The sequence below is a fragment of the Helianthus annuus genome, chromosome 8, assembly GCF_002127325.2.
Source record: "Helianthus annuus cultivar XRQ/B chromosome 8, HanXRQr2.0-SUNRISE, whole genome shotgun sequence".
Classification (NCBI taxonomy): domain Eukaryota; kingdom Viridiplantae; phylum Streptophyta; class Magnoliopsida; order Asterales; family Asteraceae; genus Helianthus; species Helianthus annuus.
The window spans coordinates 163,636,498-163,653,268 of NC_035440.2; the positions used below are offsets into that span (position 1 = coordinate 163,636,498).

Consider the following 16,771-nt stretch of genomic DNA (forward strand, 5'->3'; position numbering starts at 1 on the left):
TAAAGCTCTGATACCAATTGTAGGTCCCCTTGATGTATGGATCTTTCACAGAATTGTCAATCCGATCAAGAGTGCGGAATCCTCTTGATCAGAATATAGCAGAAATAAGTAGAAGAACAGAAATCACTTTCAACTGGGTTTCTATTGATTATCAAACTTGCGTATTACAATCAATCAAAACCCTATTTCGTCTAAGCCTAGCTCTCACGAAATTACTCTCTCTCAAAACACTGTTTTGGCTGATTAACCTAAACCCTAAAGCCTAACCTTGTTTATATAACACAAGGTTACAACTGGGCTAGGTTAAACACTCTTGGGCTGCGAATTGGACAGGCCCAATTCGCCCCCCATCACCCAATCTAGGTTTAGTTTAGCCCAAACTCAATTATCTCACTAATACAAAGCTAAACCCGCTAACTGTTTATCGTTTAACTAATTACAAGATATCCAAAGACCAAATCTAAGCTGTTGTCACAAATATGCACCAACACTTTGGCTTTGACCAAAATTCAGACACATTATGAACATACATAAATAACAGATTGTCATGATGTTCTACATAAATTTGGCTTTGCTTTGGCTTTGACCAAAATTTATGCATTATGAACATACATTACAGACTAACTTATTGTTCTACATGAACTTTGGCTTCGGTTTGGCTTTGACCAAAATTCATGTATTATGAACATACGAAATAAAAACCAACTTAATGTTCTGCCTGAACTTTGGCTTCGCTTTGGCTTTGACCAAATTTCAAGCATAATGAACGATATAAATAATAGACCCTCTTTAGTGTTCTACATGAACTCTGGCTTCGCTTTTACTTTGACCGAAATTCATATATTATGAACACACATAAATATATAATGTCTCAATGTTCTACATGAACTTTGGCTTCGCTTTGGCTTTGACCAAAATTCATGTATCATGATGAACGTACATAAATAATAAGGTAAAACACATAAATATAACATAACACCTTTGGGCCAGAAATGAAATATTTATGTACATTATGCTAATAATTTATTTTGTGTATCATCAAACAATTAGTTGTTGGGTTCATTATCCAACAATACACATAATAACATAAAATGACATAAATTAAAGTTGGGCCATTCACAAGTTATGGTCATTAGGGGTGTTCAAAACTATCTGTATCCGAAAATCCGATCCGGAATATCCGATATCCGAATCCGAAATATCCGAAAAATCGGATATCCGAAAATTCAGATATCCGAAATTCGGATATCCGAATTTTTCAGATTCGGATTCGGATAGTGTTTTTCAAAATTTTCGGATATTCGAAATATCCGAAAATTTAATTTTCATTTTTTCGGATACCGAATATCCGAAAATATCCGAAGTATCCGAAAAATATCCGAAAACTTATATTCGGTTATCCGAAACTATCCAAAATATCTATTTCCAAATATGAAAAAAATAATAAAAAAATAAAAAGTAGGATTTTCGGATATCCGATTCACTATCCGAATCCGTATCCGAAATTTCGGATATCTGAATTTCGGATATCCGAAATTTCGGATACGGATTCGGATAGTGAAATGTGGAATCCAAAAATTTCGGATATCCGAAATTCGGATATCCGAATTTTCGGATATCCGGTTTTGAACACCCCTAATGGTTATACAAAACCAAATAAAATAAGGCTTCTAAAAGTTAACACAAGTCATGCAAATTCATATGTCAAATAGGTTTCAATACATAAGTAAAAAGATTAATTTCGCTTAGTGTGAGGAACCCAAAACATAATAGAATCCCATATATTCAAATATAATAACCGTAAGGATTTTGACATGATTTATCTCAGTGGATTTAAATCAAATATATCTCAGTAGATTTAAATCAAATATAGAGATGTGTATAAATACAAATCCAAACATTAATTATATCCTTTAGATGGTTATAATAAAAAGTCTAATGTGGATATACCAAAAGATGTGTGATGTGCGTGAAGTGTGTTATATTTTTGATGTATATTTTAAGCCCTTTTTACACTTTTAGCCAAGTTTTAAATTTATAAAACACGATATTTACTAACACTAACACTACGCCAAAAAAGGCTTACGGCCACACAAAAAAAGTGACCATACGTCTTTTGTCACACTTTTTTTTTTCAACTCAAGTGTGACCAAAGGTCCAGTCATCATAGGTATCATACGGCCACATTCACGTTTAGTGGCCGTAGCAACTTTAAAGTGTGGCTAAAGGGTACCACTATCTCTTGCTGGAAATCAGAGATTATATACAATAAGTGTGGCTAAAGGATAACAACAGCTACATGAATTTATTGTAAATGTGGTTGTTTCTATTATATAGTCACTTAAAAGTTTGTTTTAGCCACATCAATTAAAAAAAATGTGGCAAAAAGAGTTGTTGTAATTAAGCATTCCATTTATTAAGTAAGACTAAATGTTTGTAACGGCCACATGAACTCACTGTAAGTGTGACCGTTTTATTATTTAGTCACATCTGTTTACTATAACTATGGCTAAAAAATATTTCTAGACACTAAAAACAACTTTGTAATTTTATATGTGACCATTGTCTAACCTTTAGTCACACATAAAATTTTGTGATTTTAAGTGTGACTATTGTTTAACCTTTGGTCACACATTTTTTTTCACATGACATATGTTATTATTCCGTCACACAAAAGTAATAAAGTGATGATAGCGTGGCTAATGTTTATGTAAAGCTACATGAATTTTTGTGGTTTTAAGTGTGGCAATGGCTAACATTTGGTCACTTATAATTTACTTTCTTATGACATTTGCTATCATTTCGTCACATAAAGTAAGGATAATGTGGCTAATGATTATGTAATGCCACATAAAACTTTATGATTTTATGTGTGGCTATCATCTAACCTTTGGCCACACAAATTCATTTTGTGCATTACAGATGCTATCATTCTGTCACATAAAAAAATCAAAATAAGGATGGTGTGGCTAAAAGTTATGTAAGGCCACATGAAATTTTTTTTCTTTCTAAGTGTGGCTATTGTGTAATCTTTAGTCACACATAATATTTTTTACCCATGGCTTTTGCTAATATTTCGTCACACCAAAATAAACACAATGGCGATGGTGTGACTAATGATCAAGCAAAGCCACATGAAATTTTGTAATTTTAAATGTGACAATTGTCTAACCTTTGGTCACACATAATCTTTTTTACCCATGACAATTGCTAACATTTCGTCAGGGCAAAATAAACAAAGTGACGATGATGTGACTAGTAATTATGTAAAGCCACATGAAAATTTGTAATTTTACTATGTGACTATTGTTTAATCTTTGGTCACACATAATTTGTTTTTACATAACGTTTACTATGATTTTGTGACACAAAAGATAAAATGACAATGGTGTGGCTAATGTTTATGTAAAGCCACATGAACTTTTGTGCTTTTAAGTGTGGCTTATGGCTAACCTTTAGCCACACATGTATATCCAAATAATAAAAAACAATAATAAACATGAGAAAATCTAAAACCAAATAATATTAAAATTAATAAACCAAAATCTGTGCACAATAATACCAAAAACTAAACTTCTAATCAAAAACTGTCTACAAATGTTGCAAAAGGAAATGATTGTAAACATAAAATAAGTACTCGTTTAAAGTGTTTTTCTTGTTCTTCTTGCTCCCTGTTTTTTGATGCCATCTAGCGTTGTAAAACATATCTTTTGCTTTTTAGCGACTTGAGTTGTAGAGTTTTGTATTTGAATGCTTGATAGATTTGGTATCTGTAGCAAAAAACAAGAAAACAAATATCAATAGCTAGAGTAATTAATCATATATTAATAAAGAACAAACCTTTTGGCTAGTTTTGACAAGGTATTTTGGCCAAGCAACAAAAGTATTTAGTGCATCCCCAACTGTTTTGACCTCACATGATTCTACCGGTAAAAATGCTGCTTCTTTTACAACTTTATCAATAGAAACTCTATAGCAATTATCTTGTAGTGGAACTCCATGAATGCTTTGTTTTCCCGTTGACAAATGAATTGTACCATAAGCCACACAGTTGTTCATATTTATAGTATATAGAGTACACTTGATCTACAAAAAAAATATTTTATATTAACATCTTAAGGTTAAAATCAATATAAATATGTATTTCGTAACACATACCTCTAGGACATTTGTTGAATGTGTATTATGTATATTTTCTTGTGATTCCAACTGCGATGATGTCCCAAGAAGTGAAGTCTCTTGCGTAGACAAAACATCTTTTTTTCTAGTTTTCACATTTTCCTAAAAACATTGAATTAATTAAGTTATAGAAAATCAACAATCACACATAAAAACTATAAAAAATACGAAATTGTCAAACACTTACCGTTATCATTTCTTTTTGCACCATTTTAGAAGTGTTAGCATGAGAAGTGACTTCTGTTTGCACTACTTTACTTGATATGTTAGATGTGGTAACATTAGTATTGTCCTTTGATCCAGTACTATTGTTCATAGATTTTACCTACAATTCAAATAAATGTGTTATGAAATATCAATAATTACATGGGAAATTATAAAAAAAATAATGAAATTATCATACTTACCGTTGGTGCCATTTCTTTTTGCACTATTTTAGATGCGGTAGCATTGGCCTTATGCTTTGATCCATCATGTTTATCCAAAGAATTTACCTACAAAATGTAACAAGGAAGCAATACAGATAATACGATTCGATAAAACAGGGAAAATTTCTAAAATTGTAATGCACATGGTAAATTTATATAAATAGGTTGCTATTTATGGTAGCTAACAATGGTTAACATTTGAAAACTATTAAGGTATTAATTTGCTAATAAAATAAGTCACTTACTTGTGTTTGTGACATTTTGTCTGCAGATAATGAACATATTTGTAAAGTTTGTCCTTGTGCAGCCAGATGAGCTAAAACTTGATTAAGTGTGTTATTTGTTTCTGCCATCTGCATCGAAAGGGTCTTAATTTGTTCATCTTTTTTCCCACGCTCAAGTCTCTCGTTATGTAGTTGAAACTCTAGTTGTGCAATTCGTTCTTTTGATGATCCTTTTGTTCGAGGACTCTGCCAATATCTACTAGAAGTCACTCCATAACCAACACCTTTTAAATACCCACCTTTTTCTTTGCCAAATACTAATGTGAGTGCATCTGTGCCCGGATCAAGGTTCACGGATCCATCTTTAATTTGCGTTTCAGTGTCAATCTGTAGAAATTGTTAACAAATAAACATGTATTATAGTAATTAAAAATAAACCAAAAAAGTTTAAAGTTGAACTTACTATTTTTTTAGCCATGTCTTTTACATCAACATTCTTGTATTCTCCGTTTTTGTTTTCCCTTGCTTTCCTCCACATTAAAGCACGAGAGGGGATCTCATCAACTGAAAGTTCGTTATTTTGTACCTTGTAATATATACAACAAAAATAACGGACACACACATCAGACATACAAACAAAAAATCATTATAAGCACAAAAAAAAAACTTTAATTGAAGAAATGAAGTTACCAGTTTGTCTCTTAGATAAGCATACCCTCCTCGTCCCAAGTGATGTTCATAAACGTATTTTGATCGTGCTGTTTTTCTCTTATTTGACACATCCTTACAACAAAATTTGTAATTATTTCATTAGAGTTTAAAATTATATTTAAAATAAAATAATGATGAACATTAGAATAAAAGATTAAAACCTTAAACTCGTCTGATTGTGTATATGTTACAAACTTGTCCCAGTCTGTTTGCTCAACCATTGAACGATACCTCTTAGGAATTCGTGCAAGTTTCTTTGGTTTACCTAAGTTAGGTACTATGTATCCCGCATACACTTTTCTTCTAAAATTTCGAAGCAGGTCACCAAGCCGAGTCATTACAAAACGCCTACGACATGCATCAATGTCATAAAAACGCTGCAATATATAATACAAGTTGTATGTTAGTCACATGAAAATGTAAAAATACATTTATAATTAAGAGAAAAGAATTAACCGTTATTTCCTCCCACAATTTATCCTTTACTTCTATTGGCTGGTTTTTGCTTTTGAACATATTAAAATAAGTATGCGAACTTATAAAACATAACAATATCAAACAACGAAGCAGGGTGAGCAAAAGGTAAAACCCGACCCTACCCGACCATTACCCAACCCGACCCGAGAACCGATCAAACATAAAATACAGAACCAATTCACTACCCTAAATATAGGGTCGGTTCCGGTCCATAGGTCAAAGTCGGGTTTCACCATGAAAAGAACCGAGAACCAAAACTGGATCTATATTAATGTTTTCACTTTCATTGCTAAAGTTATGTGTATTTCCTAATGTTTTGCATCTGAATCCGCAAGAGACGATCCAGTATCGTCTCTCTTGATGCATTTTAGGGTGGTGTTTGGATATGTTAACTAGAGCTAATCACGTGATACTAATCATACTAGGATAAATGTAATGAATCAGGTTGTTGGAGATAGTGTTTGAACATGTTAAGCTATTTGAGGTTGTAAGTTGTAACCATCAGATGCTCGGTTTTTCAAGTGTTTGGAAACTCTGATTACTCGATAAATTAAGAAAACAACCAAAAAAGACCCTGTTGTGGAAAAAAAAGTAAAAGTGATCAGTTTATCCAAGCATTAGAAACTGATACTTATTTCAGTAATCAAATCATCAGCTTCAAAATCCAACACCAAAGTTATATAGAAAAAAATACAAACCTGTGACTGGTGTATGAAGAGAATGAAACGTCAAAAAACAAAAAACAAATCACAACTTTTCATGCTTTTCAGCTCTGGGAAGTGACGTGCAAAATCAAGTATCTATGCAACAGATTAATGTAGAATTAATTTATATCAGAAACACCACATAACATATCTTAAAACTTTATTAGACACTTTTCTAACAAACAAACCTTATCAGTCAAAGGTTCACGATAGACCTAGCAAACGGGTTGGTTCGGGTCGGGTCGGGTCATGGGTCAAAACGGGTCAATTATAAAAAAATGGTTGTTTTGGTTCGGGTCGAAACGGGTTCGGGTCGGAATGTGTTCGGGTCAGAACGGATCCGGGTCGGAACGGGTTTCGGGTCAGTTTGGGGTAGACCTAACAGTCCCAGTCAGGCAACGTGCGTACCCGCTCTTCATTTTCCTCATAATAATGAACTCGAATGTCAGCTGCGTTTAATCATTCTGACCCGTTTACTCACCAGCCTCAACCCGTTCCTCAGAAAAAGATTGTTAATGGGTATATTTCCGATAAATTATAAACTTAAAACTGGGTAAATATGAAATTTCAAAATTTTAATCCTATGAATTGGAGTCCCCAAGTTTAATTCTTTGTGTCGCTTCCTTAAAAAAATACAAGGCATCTCTCTATCTGAAGCAACTAAAGACTAGATTCAACAAGTAAGAAGCATACATTTAAAGATAATAAATAAATATGGGCGAACAGATATTATCGACAAGATAACCGATATTACAAAGACAAAATATCGGCGATATATCGGTATATATCGCCGATATTATCGCTACCGATATTATAACTAAGATTTTGAACTGATATTGTATTGAGGGTCCGATAACCGATATATCGGCGATATATCACCAATATATCGCCGAGATTAACTGCTTAGCTCTAGAAACAAGTATTGTAACCTGAATAGCATCTCAGACTACTAGCACAATTGATCATGATTAAAGATTAAAGAGCAGATTGTACAATGCATATACAGATGATCACTACGGGTGGTTCTGAAACTTGCTGGTAACTGTAAGTTAATACCAGAATATGAAAATTGCTAAATCGATACCTACATAAGTATCTATTGCATCTAGACTACTAGCACAATTGATCATGTGTACCCTTTAACAGATTATTGTCCACAAATCATTGAAAATTTCAAATTCAAAATCTATACAAATGGTACATATATAAGAAAATGTCATAATCGATACCTACATAAGTATCTATTGCTCTTCATCACGTTCTGATATCCAGCATTTAATAATCGTGTCAATATCAAATGAGTAGCCTTTTATCATTTCTGAGCAAAGAAACACTAACCTGGTTCCCAGTTCGATTTGACGTGGTAGTATTCAATGGTCTGATAGCCTGCGATGGTAGGGTTCTATCTTCTATGCGATGATCAGATGGAGAAGTAAGATGAAGATGAAAATAGAGTCGATGGATTGGATGTGATGCGGCTGAAGAATAAAAAACTAGGGTTTTGTTTATTTGAGGGAGGGAAAGCGGAATTGGGGGCGGGAACAAAGAGCGGGGTATAGTATGTTAAAAAAATCAAAACTATATGGTAAAGCCAAATTTCAATTTTGACGGAGTTTTAGTTATACAATTGACTTTCAATATTATACTTACAACATTGAGGGAGTTTTAATAATCCAATTGACTTTCAATATTATACTTACAACATGATTAATTCACGTTTTTTCTTCATAAAAATTTATTAGTTAACAATTATAATAATCATGTGGGTGGGATAGGTCCACTCACATCATCTTCAACATTATAACAAAACTTATATTACAGATGCAAAAGTGATAAAGATTTTGTAAGTTTAACCTAAAGTAAATAAAACATTAATGGTCTTTTTAGTTATAAAACACAAATGAATAATGTTAAATAAAACAAAGATGCAGAGGAATAATCGTTAGATTTCCGCCACCGGCGACGGAAAACTTCCGGCCAGCCAAGGCGGCGGCCTCGATGCTTGCGGAAAACCACGCAATTGGACAACCATGGTACAGGGTTTTTTCTCCAGAGGTCGAATCAAGGTGGGTGGACGAAGAAGACGGGAGGTCCCGATGCTTGCGATTGCATGCAGATCGGTGCTAGTTAGAGTTTTACACCAGAAGGCGGTGACGCGACTCCGGTGGTTTTCCTCAATTACCGAGCGGCGGTTAGATTTTAAACCTGATCGATTTTTGTCTCTTCATCTTCTCGTACAAACAATCACTAGAGCCAATCTTGCTGCTGCAACTTCTTCAAAGCACGACTAGAAACTAACCTGGTTGCTAAATGCCTCTTGTTAAATTCAGTTTGATCTTCATTCAGTCCTGCATCATGGTATGGAGTCGTCAGCCATGGAAGTAGCCGAAAACCCGATTCTCCAACTACATATTCAGGAATCGTTGTTCGTTTAGAAAGTTCTCCTCTATTCCCGTTTAGCTTCTCTCCTTTCTGTGCCAAACGTAACATTTCCGATTGGTGAAGGACACCGTTTTTAGTCATACGTCCCGAGAACCCAGAAACCACATCAACAAACCGCATTGTCGGGTCAACGATCACCTGTAGTTTCATACTGTTGTTATTACTCTTGTCGAGCCACACACCGGTTTCACCTTCAGACTTGTGTAGGTGCATCTTTAGATGTGTGGTCTCAATGACCCCACAATAGTTTGGCATTCCACTGAGCTTCTCAAACCTTGATTTCGTTTCGGCTATATCTAGGGGCCATGAAATATGCTCGAGGGCGTGTGGTTCCAATGCTTGGGCGAACTCCCATGTGACCGTGTCAACGCTATGTTAATACATTTGATACATACACACTGCCCCTTGATGTACAATCACTTTAAAAAAACATTTTTTTAACCGACCCGACCCGACCCGACCCGAAACCCGTTCCGACCGGAACCCGTTCTGACCCGAACCCGTTTCGACCCGAACCAAAACAACCCTTTTTTTTAATTGACCCGTTTTGACCCGAACCCGTTTCGACCCGAACCCGTTTTGAACCATGACCCGACCCGACCCGTTTGCCAGGTCTAGTTTTATGTTATTAGTCGCGGTTTACTAACCTGCCGCGTCTAAAAAACATGGACCGCGTTTGATAGTCAAGTGTGTACTAGTGATATACGATAAAGAGACTTACACTGCAATCTCATCAGTAGCAGTTCCCTAATTGCCACGACCAGCACCTTCAGGCTTAAAATCAATACTACAAACCAAAAGACACACTTAAAAAAATATGATGAGCTATAGAAGAAACCATTAGTTCATGTTGCTTCTTTATTTGTTTCATTTTGCTTCTTTATTTGTTATACAGATCATCATACGATCGTTGTTTTTGTAGACCAGCAGACCCGAATGCAATGCAGCCACTTTCACAAATAATTCCAATTCTGAAAAGCCAAATCGCACCCTATCGGACTGTGATTATTCTTCGGTTAATCATTTTGGGACTTTTCTTCCATTACCGAATCACAAATCCTGTTGAAAGCTCCTACGGGTTATGGCTAACTTTTGTTATTTGTGAGATCTATTTTGCTATATCATGGGTTTTAGATCAGTTCCCTAAATGGTCTCCATTTAATAGAATTACATTTAAAGATGAGCTATCTGCAAGGTAATATATTACTAGCATAACATAATAATAATAACAAACAACAACAACAACAATAATATCCAATATCCAATAAATTATAAATTAATTGTTTTTTTTTCTTTAACTTGTTAGGTATGAAAGAGATGGTGAGCCTTGAGAACTTGCAGCAGTTGATTTCTTTGTGAGCACAGTTGATCCATTGAAAGAACCTCCGCTAATTATCGCCAATACTGTGCTTTTAATCCTGGGGTACTTTCACTAAATTTGTATGATTTTTACTTCGTTACATGTTTATATGCAAATTTAAAAAACAAATCAAACATTGATACAATTTTTTTTTTTCAAAAAGCGCACCTGCAGCGCGATTTATTGGCCAAATTTTGACCATGAGGCGCGCGCCTCATGTATTCCCCATATTTTTGTGTAGAAGGTTGTTGTACAGCATGCTTTTCAGGATGTACATGTATGTAATTTTCATATTAAAACATATATGAAGCTTGCTTGTCTCTAAATATTGGGTAAATGATGCTAGAAACCTTTAGGAAATATATAAAAAGTAATGTAATTATCTGCGCCTCAGGTAAGAAAGCGGTGCGCTTTTGCACTTGCCACTTCGCGCCTCGATTTTAGACCTACGAGATCATCTGGAAACATCATGATTGGAAAAATCTTCGAAGCATGCATCTCTGGGGTAGTGATTTATTGTAGAATTTACTTAATGTTTGCAGGGGTATTTTGGTAAAAACAGCTGCTGATTCTAAAACTCCAGGGTGGGTTGGTTTTCGCTGCTTATGTTGAAGGCCGGAGCCCATAAACATCATCCGGGCCTGGTTCTTTTGCTTATTCAGGAAGCCCAAGGCTGGGCTATCAGGACGTGGAAATGGGCCCAGGTTCGGGTCCACCAAATGGGTTCTAAAATCGTGAGGTATTGGGCTATTTTGGATGTGGGCTACAAAGATGGAACTGGTATCCAGCTTGCTTCTGTGCAAATGTATCGGCCTTCTACAGCCCTTGTGTGGGATCGAAATTTCAGTGATCATCGTTTGTTAGTTTGTTTTGTTCACAATTTGTATAGGGCTAGATGTGAATGTACTCCTAGACAAAGGTGTTTTGTTTCTTATTTTTGGTCCCAAAATCATGTTTTGGGGATGATACGGGGGTATGCCTAGAGGTGTACAAATCGGTTTTTTTCAAAAACCGGTTTTTTTCATCCAAAATGAAAACCGGTTTTTTTTAATAACCGGTTTCGATTACTAACCGGTTTTCAAGTTCAAAACAATAACCGGTATAACCAGTTGGGATCGGTTTTTAACCGGTTTTTGCCGAATCGAATAAGCCGAATCGAATAATCCGAATAAATAAAAAACCGAGCTGATGAACCCATAGTCTTACCCTTATAAATTAGAAGTTGCTTTAATGATACAACAACAATCGTACCCGATAAATCTCAAAACCGAACCGCCACATACATTGCCCTAAATTCACCAACCTAAGTGATATGTTTCCCGCCGCATCGCGCGGGTAAACGACTAGTATATATATATATCAGAATCTGTCACAGACCACAAACAAGGCTGAATTATTGTAAATTGACGGTTAATAACTGCAATTTGTAAACCCTAACAATAATTAAACAGTTTTAAACACCAAATCAACAAATTCAAGCACAAAATCCACCGATCTAGGTCTACAATCAAACAATCAACAACTTCAAACACAAAATCATTGAATTCAACAATCAAATTCAGCAATCTAGGTTTTCAATCGAGTAACTAACCTCCATTTTCCGCGAGTGAGCTTCCATTTCATCGATTGGAAGATGAATACATTCAATCACTTAACAGTTTGAGAACTTCGACAACAGAGTGTTCACCGGAACCATCTGTTACTGTAGATTCTTAGGTTTTCTCAGAATCGTCTCTTAGATCTGTGTTGAAACATATTAAGATTGAACTCCGAATTTGTCAAGAAGAGATAGTTAGGGTTTCATCGGTAGGTGTGGTCACAGGGTGTGAGGGTAAGAAGAACCAGCGAGTGAGATAACCAGAATTATATGGGGTTTTAGTTGGAAATTCTTATGTAATTTACTACCGTCAAAGACAGTAACAAATTTTGGTGGCGATTGCCACATTTTGTAGTAGTGACATACGAGCAGAACTAAATTCATAACCAGAAATTACAGTTGTAAGATTTCTATAACCTAATTTTCTCAAAATTTGGGTGTAAATCACATACCAAACGAAGACGAGATTCAATTGATGTTGATGAACTGTGAAAATCATATATTATCAAAATTTTCTCTAACAGGTGAAGAAGAACTAGGGTTCCAACGGGGGAGGGGGTATGGTCACATAAAGCAATTTAGTGACCACAGACTAGTAATAGTCACATATTTTATTTTTTTCCATGACCATTGACCAGCCACACATAAGAGAGTGTATGAATTAGCTTTTAGTCACATCATTAAAAAGAACAATGGTATAGCTGTAGATCACAATTGGCTACACTTTTCTAGCATAACTAATAACTAATATATGTTACTATTTTTTTTTAAGTGTGGCTAAATGTTTCATGTGTTTTTGTCACATAAATAAAAAAAGCAAACGGATACTATGACTGTTGGTTACATTTGGCTACATTTTTTCAAATGTGTGGTTAAAAGTGTATTAAAAGATTATAAATGATCTTTAGCTACACATAAAAGTTTACAAGTGGCTACTAAGCACTACTCTTTGGTCACATAAATTCGTAAGTAGCGATATGTAATATCTGTTAGCCACATCATTAAAAATCTATTGTGTCAGTTAGTAACATTTGGTAACACTTTTCTACTATGGCCAGTGATTGTCACATTTTTTTTTTTGAAAGTGTGACTAAAGGTCTGGAAAAGATGTGTTTCCGTCACACAAATTAAAAAAATTATACAAAGACCGTGGCGTTAGGGCGCATTTGGCCACACTTTTCAAGTTGTGGCTAGACTAGCTAGTAAATGTCACACTTTTTTCGAAAAACGTGGCTAAAAGTTTTGACCTGCTATACGATAGTCACATTAATAATATAATGTGTGACTAAAAGTGTTTTAAAATATTATAAATGACCTTTAGCCACACATTTATTCAAATGTGTGGCAGACCGGTTTTGGAAAAAGTGTGGCCGTAGGCCATTTTTCACGTAGTGTAAACACACATATGGGCAAGTGCACCCATCGTGGACGTAGTATAGTGTTAGTAAGATACCGAGGTCGTCCAAGGACACAAGAGCTTTTAGTACCGGTTTATCCTCAACGTCTAATCAAATCAAAAAGTTAGAAAAGATTTTTAAACTAAGAAAATGAAAACTAACTAAATGCTGAAAAATAAAATAAAAATAAAAACAGATAGACAAGATGAATCACTTGGATCCGACTCATGTATTAGTATAACCTTTGATTATTTTCGCACTTTTGCACTTGTTTAAGAGATTATCTTAGTTATTGTAGTAGGCCCCTCTTTTGAAGGCGACATTACCCTCAACCCAGTAGTTTGAGTCAGCAAGGATACAATCCTAAAGGGTTGGATTATTGGAAGATAATGAATTAAGTTATTAATGCAAATTATGGTAGGCCCCGCTTTTGGAGTTGACGTTACCCTCGACTAAGTAGTCTGAGTCAGCAGGGATACAGTCCTAAATAGCCGGGTTATAGTATTAATAGTAGTTAACTTATGAGGGGGTCAAAGAGTTTGGATCCCCGCCATCCAATACCTATGGGCATTGAAGGAGATCCTACTAAATTTGACCCAGGTCCCTTGCAGGACCTCTAAACGCTGAACAAGGGCAAGACCCTTACCAAACCGTTCCCTTAACCCCCGACCAGGTAGCCAACATACCTCCATATAGACCGTGGAGATATGAATGGTGAAAATCTTTTATTTTATATAGACAGTAAAATAATGCTAAGACACCACGGATAAACGATAAGGAAAGATCACCTTCAACATAAGCAACTAGTTATTAAAGTCATTAATACAAAACCAAATAAAAAGTGCAAAAGATTGAAAATAAAAAGTATTATACTAAATGTTAGGGCTGGATTTTTTTGACCTATGATCCTTACTTGGTATCCTAACAAGTGATCCTTGTTTCTATGGCAGATAATGATCTTCAGAAGAGCTCCAGGATAAGGATCACTGAACATCCTAAGGATCCTCATACTAACGATTGTTCTCTTTGGATTTAATGTTATTTTACAGGAATTACGAGTTGGACCTGGTCTTAGCAACGTAATCAAGGAATCTGTCACGCTAATTTTGCACATGCATAATCAAAGATGGACGTTATGAAGAATATGGAAACTCAGCACAATTCAAGGGCAATTAATTAGGCTAAATTCACTTCTATTTCTAAAGGGGTAACGAGCTAGTAGTTGGGTGATTTACCTAAAATACGACCACACACACTTGTATAAAGGGCACTCTTCGGCATTTGGAAGACACAACACATTTCTCACACGCTTTAGTATACGATACTATAGTGATCCTTGTACCTAGCTCGTTACCATCCGAAGTTGTAAAACATTGTTTGTTATATTGAAGTTTGGTGATCGGTAGTTGCCATCACCCGAGGTTTTTTATGCCGGAGATCATTCATTGATCAAGGGCTTTTTCCTCGTATAAATCCTTGTGTCACTTGTGCAATTTATATTTTAGTGATCCTTTACTTTGTTCATCATACCAAGCATCATTCCCCGTTTACAAAGAGTTTGGTTGCATTATCCTTGTGTGATTTTTGACCAAAACAGTTTGGCGCCCACCGTGGGGCAATTGGTGCTTCATTCATAAGAAAGTTTTTCTGTTGGTAATCATTCCGGAGTGTTGCATTGTTGGTGCAGTCATCTGTCGTCTTCGTCTTAATATCGAGTCTCGGGTTCGTTACGGATTTGATCATGCATATGTCATCATCTTTGATGATGACATCACAATGATTACATCATCATTGTGTCATCTCATATAAGACGAAAGATATTTGGTCAAATGAAAGCTTGCCATTTGAAAGAACCAATGAGATGCAAGCTAGCCGTTTGAATTAGTCAACCGTTTGAGGCTTTGATCGTTTGAAGTTCATGTGGCTGTTTGAATATCTTGGAGGTTCAATTACATGTTGCCATATGAAGGTCCAATGAGAGTGTACCAATTGATGGTCCAATGAAATGATGTGATATAAAGGTCCAATCGGTTGTGATGTTGTCCGTTTGAAGACATGGCAGTTTGAAAGTTCAACCGTTTGAAGCTTAGCCGTTTGTAACCCCATCGTTTGAATCTGTAACCGTTTGAATGATTTCAAACGGACAGGCTGTAGTATAAATAGGTTCATGTCTAGTTCATTTGTAACGGTCAGGAAAGTTGTACCGAAGTGCTTCCGGTATTGTTTCTCACTGTAAACACTGTCATATCAATGAAAAAGAGTATTAAAGTGTATTTTCAGCTGGTTTTCACGTTCGTTTCTTAGTTTCCGCCTCTGAAACGAACTATAGCTCTTCCGACCGACTCATTCGGGTCAAAAACGATCCTACAAGTGGTATCAGAGCTCAGGAAGAAGAGTTCTATGCAATTCAGCTGAAATTTTTGCTTCTACACCCTTCTTTTTCGAAAATTACTAGTTTTCACGGTTAAAATCGGCTATAACTTTCACAGAACGTGTAAAAGTGCATTTTATCAAAGCCTTGAAAGTTTCAGCTTAAAAATCGACGTAAAACTGGTCAAAATGGTCTGAATATTGATGTCCGTTTGAACGAGATCTGTGACTGACCGTTTGAAAGTGTGTTTCATCGTTTGAAAATCATCTGTTCCGTTTGAAAATTACATCCTATCGTTTGAACTTGCAACGTATCGTTTGAAATTGTCACTCACCGTTTGAAATCGTCGTTTGAAACTATCACCGTTTGAACGATCGTTTGAAATTAAACTGACCGCTTGAAAGGTGTCACCGTTTGAAATATTGTCACGTGAAAGTGTTCAGGTCATTCAAAAACATGTCAGTTTGCATGTGAAGTTGAGTTGTTGACATCATATAAAATTAGATATTAAACATTTGCATGTGAACACTAATATAAAATTGTCAGTTTCTAATAATTGATCTTTTGATATTGTCGGCAACATAAAAGTTCATTACTGATTAAATCGGCACAATCAAAGTTTTAGTTACACCGACACACTTCATTAAATTGGCCCAATCCTAATCTGGTTTCACCGCCCATATTCAATGTCTCCATATTAAAATTTGGCCCAATGCATGTGATGATAAACTTTGTCTGCTGTTGTGATGATAAGTTTATTAATGTTGCCGCCCATTAAGTTTTAGAGGCCCAATCGCTGAAGTCTAAAACACATTTAATCATTTGTCTGATGTTGTATGCTTGTAAGCCTGTTCACCGCCCAATAAGTCCTGTCAATAGTT

The 16,771-nt window shown here is 35.4% G+C and overlaps 2 protein-coding genes across 5 annotated transcripts; both read right to left on the bottom strand.

The window, feature by feature from the left end:
* Positions 1–3,505: 3,505 nt before the first annotated feature.
* Positions 3,506–12,716, bottom strand: LOC110929768. 4 transcript variants are annotated; one of them, XM_035976219.1, is made up of 12 exons: positions 12,575–12,659; positions 12,117–12,266; positions 9,887–9,952; positions 5,704–5,919; positions 5,522–5,614; positions 5,295–5,417; positions 4,853–5,218; positions 4,587–4,673; positions 4,367–4,504; positions 4,159–4,281; positions 3,841–4,086; positions 3,506–3,770 (listed from the first exon to the last, which is right to left on the bottom strand). In XM_035976219.1, the coding sequence occupies exons 4-12, from the start codon at positions 5,878–5,880 to the stop codon at positions 3,642–3,644; spliced, it is 1,482 nt and encodes a 493-aa protein (XP_035832112.1). In that variant the 5' UTR covers positions 5,881–5,919; positions 9,887–9,952; positions 12,117–12,266; positions 12,575–12,659; the 3' UTR covers positions 3,506–3,641. The 4 variants fall into 4 exon arrangements, with proteins under 4 accessions (XP_035832112.1, XP_022028636.1, XP_035832111.1 ...); XM_022172944.2 differs by lacking the exon at positions 9,887–9,952 and having other exon boundaries at positions 12,575–12,716; XM_035976218.1 differs by lacking the exons at positions 9,887–9,952; positions 12,117–12,266; positions 12,575–12,659 and adding an exon at positions 8,062–9,035.
* On the bottom strand, positions 6,280–9,451 carry LOC118481107 (protein ALP1-like). The gene is made up of 2 exons (XM_035976220.1): positions 9,034–9,451; positions 6,280–6,411 (listed from the first exon to the last, which is right to left on the bottom strand). Exons 1-2 carry the CDS (start codon positions 9,418–9,420, stop codon positions 6,328–6,330), a joined length of 471 nt encoding a protein of 156 aa, XP_035832113.1. The 5' UTR covers positions 9,421–9,451; the 3' UTR covers positions 6,280–6,327.
* Positions 12,717–16,771: the final 4,055 nt, after the last annotated feature.

Excerpts from the sequence above, each read along its gene's own strand:
- LOC110929768 (XM_022172943.2), bottom strand. The coding sequence starts at position 6,058 with ATGTTCAAAAGCAAAAACCAGCCAATAGAAGTAAAGGATAAATTGTGG. Across the intron at positions 5,920-5,998 it reads AATTGTGGGAGGAAATAACG|CGTTTTTATGACATTGATGC; the intron begins GTTAATTCTTTT and ends TATATATTGCAG. Across the intron at positions 4,505-4,586 it reads AAAAAGAAATGGCACCAACG|GTAAAATCTATGAACAATAG; the intron begins GTAAGTATGATA and ends TTTGAATTGTAG.
- LOC118481107 (XM_035976220.1), bottom strand. The coding sequence starts at position 9,420 with ATGCCAAACTATTGTGGGGTCATTGAGACCACACATCTAAAGATGCAC. Across the intron at positions 6,412-9,033 it reads CTGAATTTAACAAGAGGCAT|TTAACATATCCAAACACCAC; the intron begins TTAGCAACCAGG and ends GATTAGCTCTAG.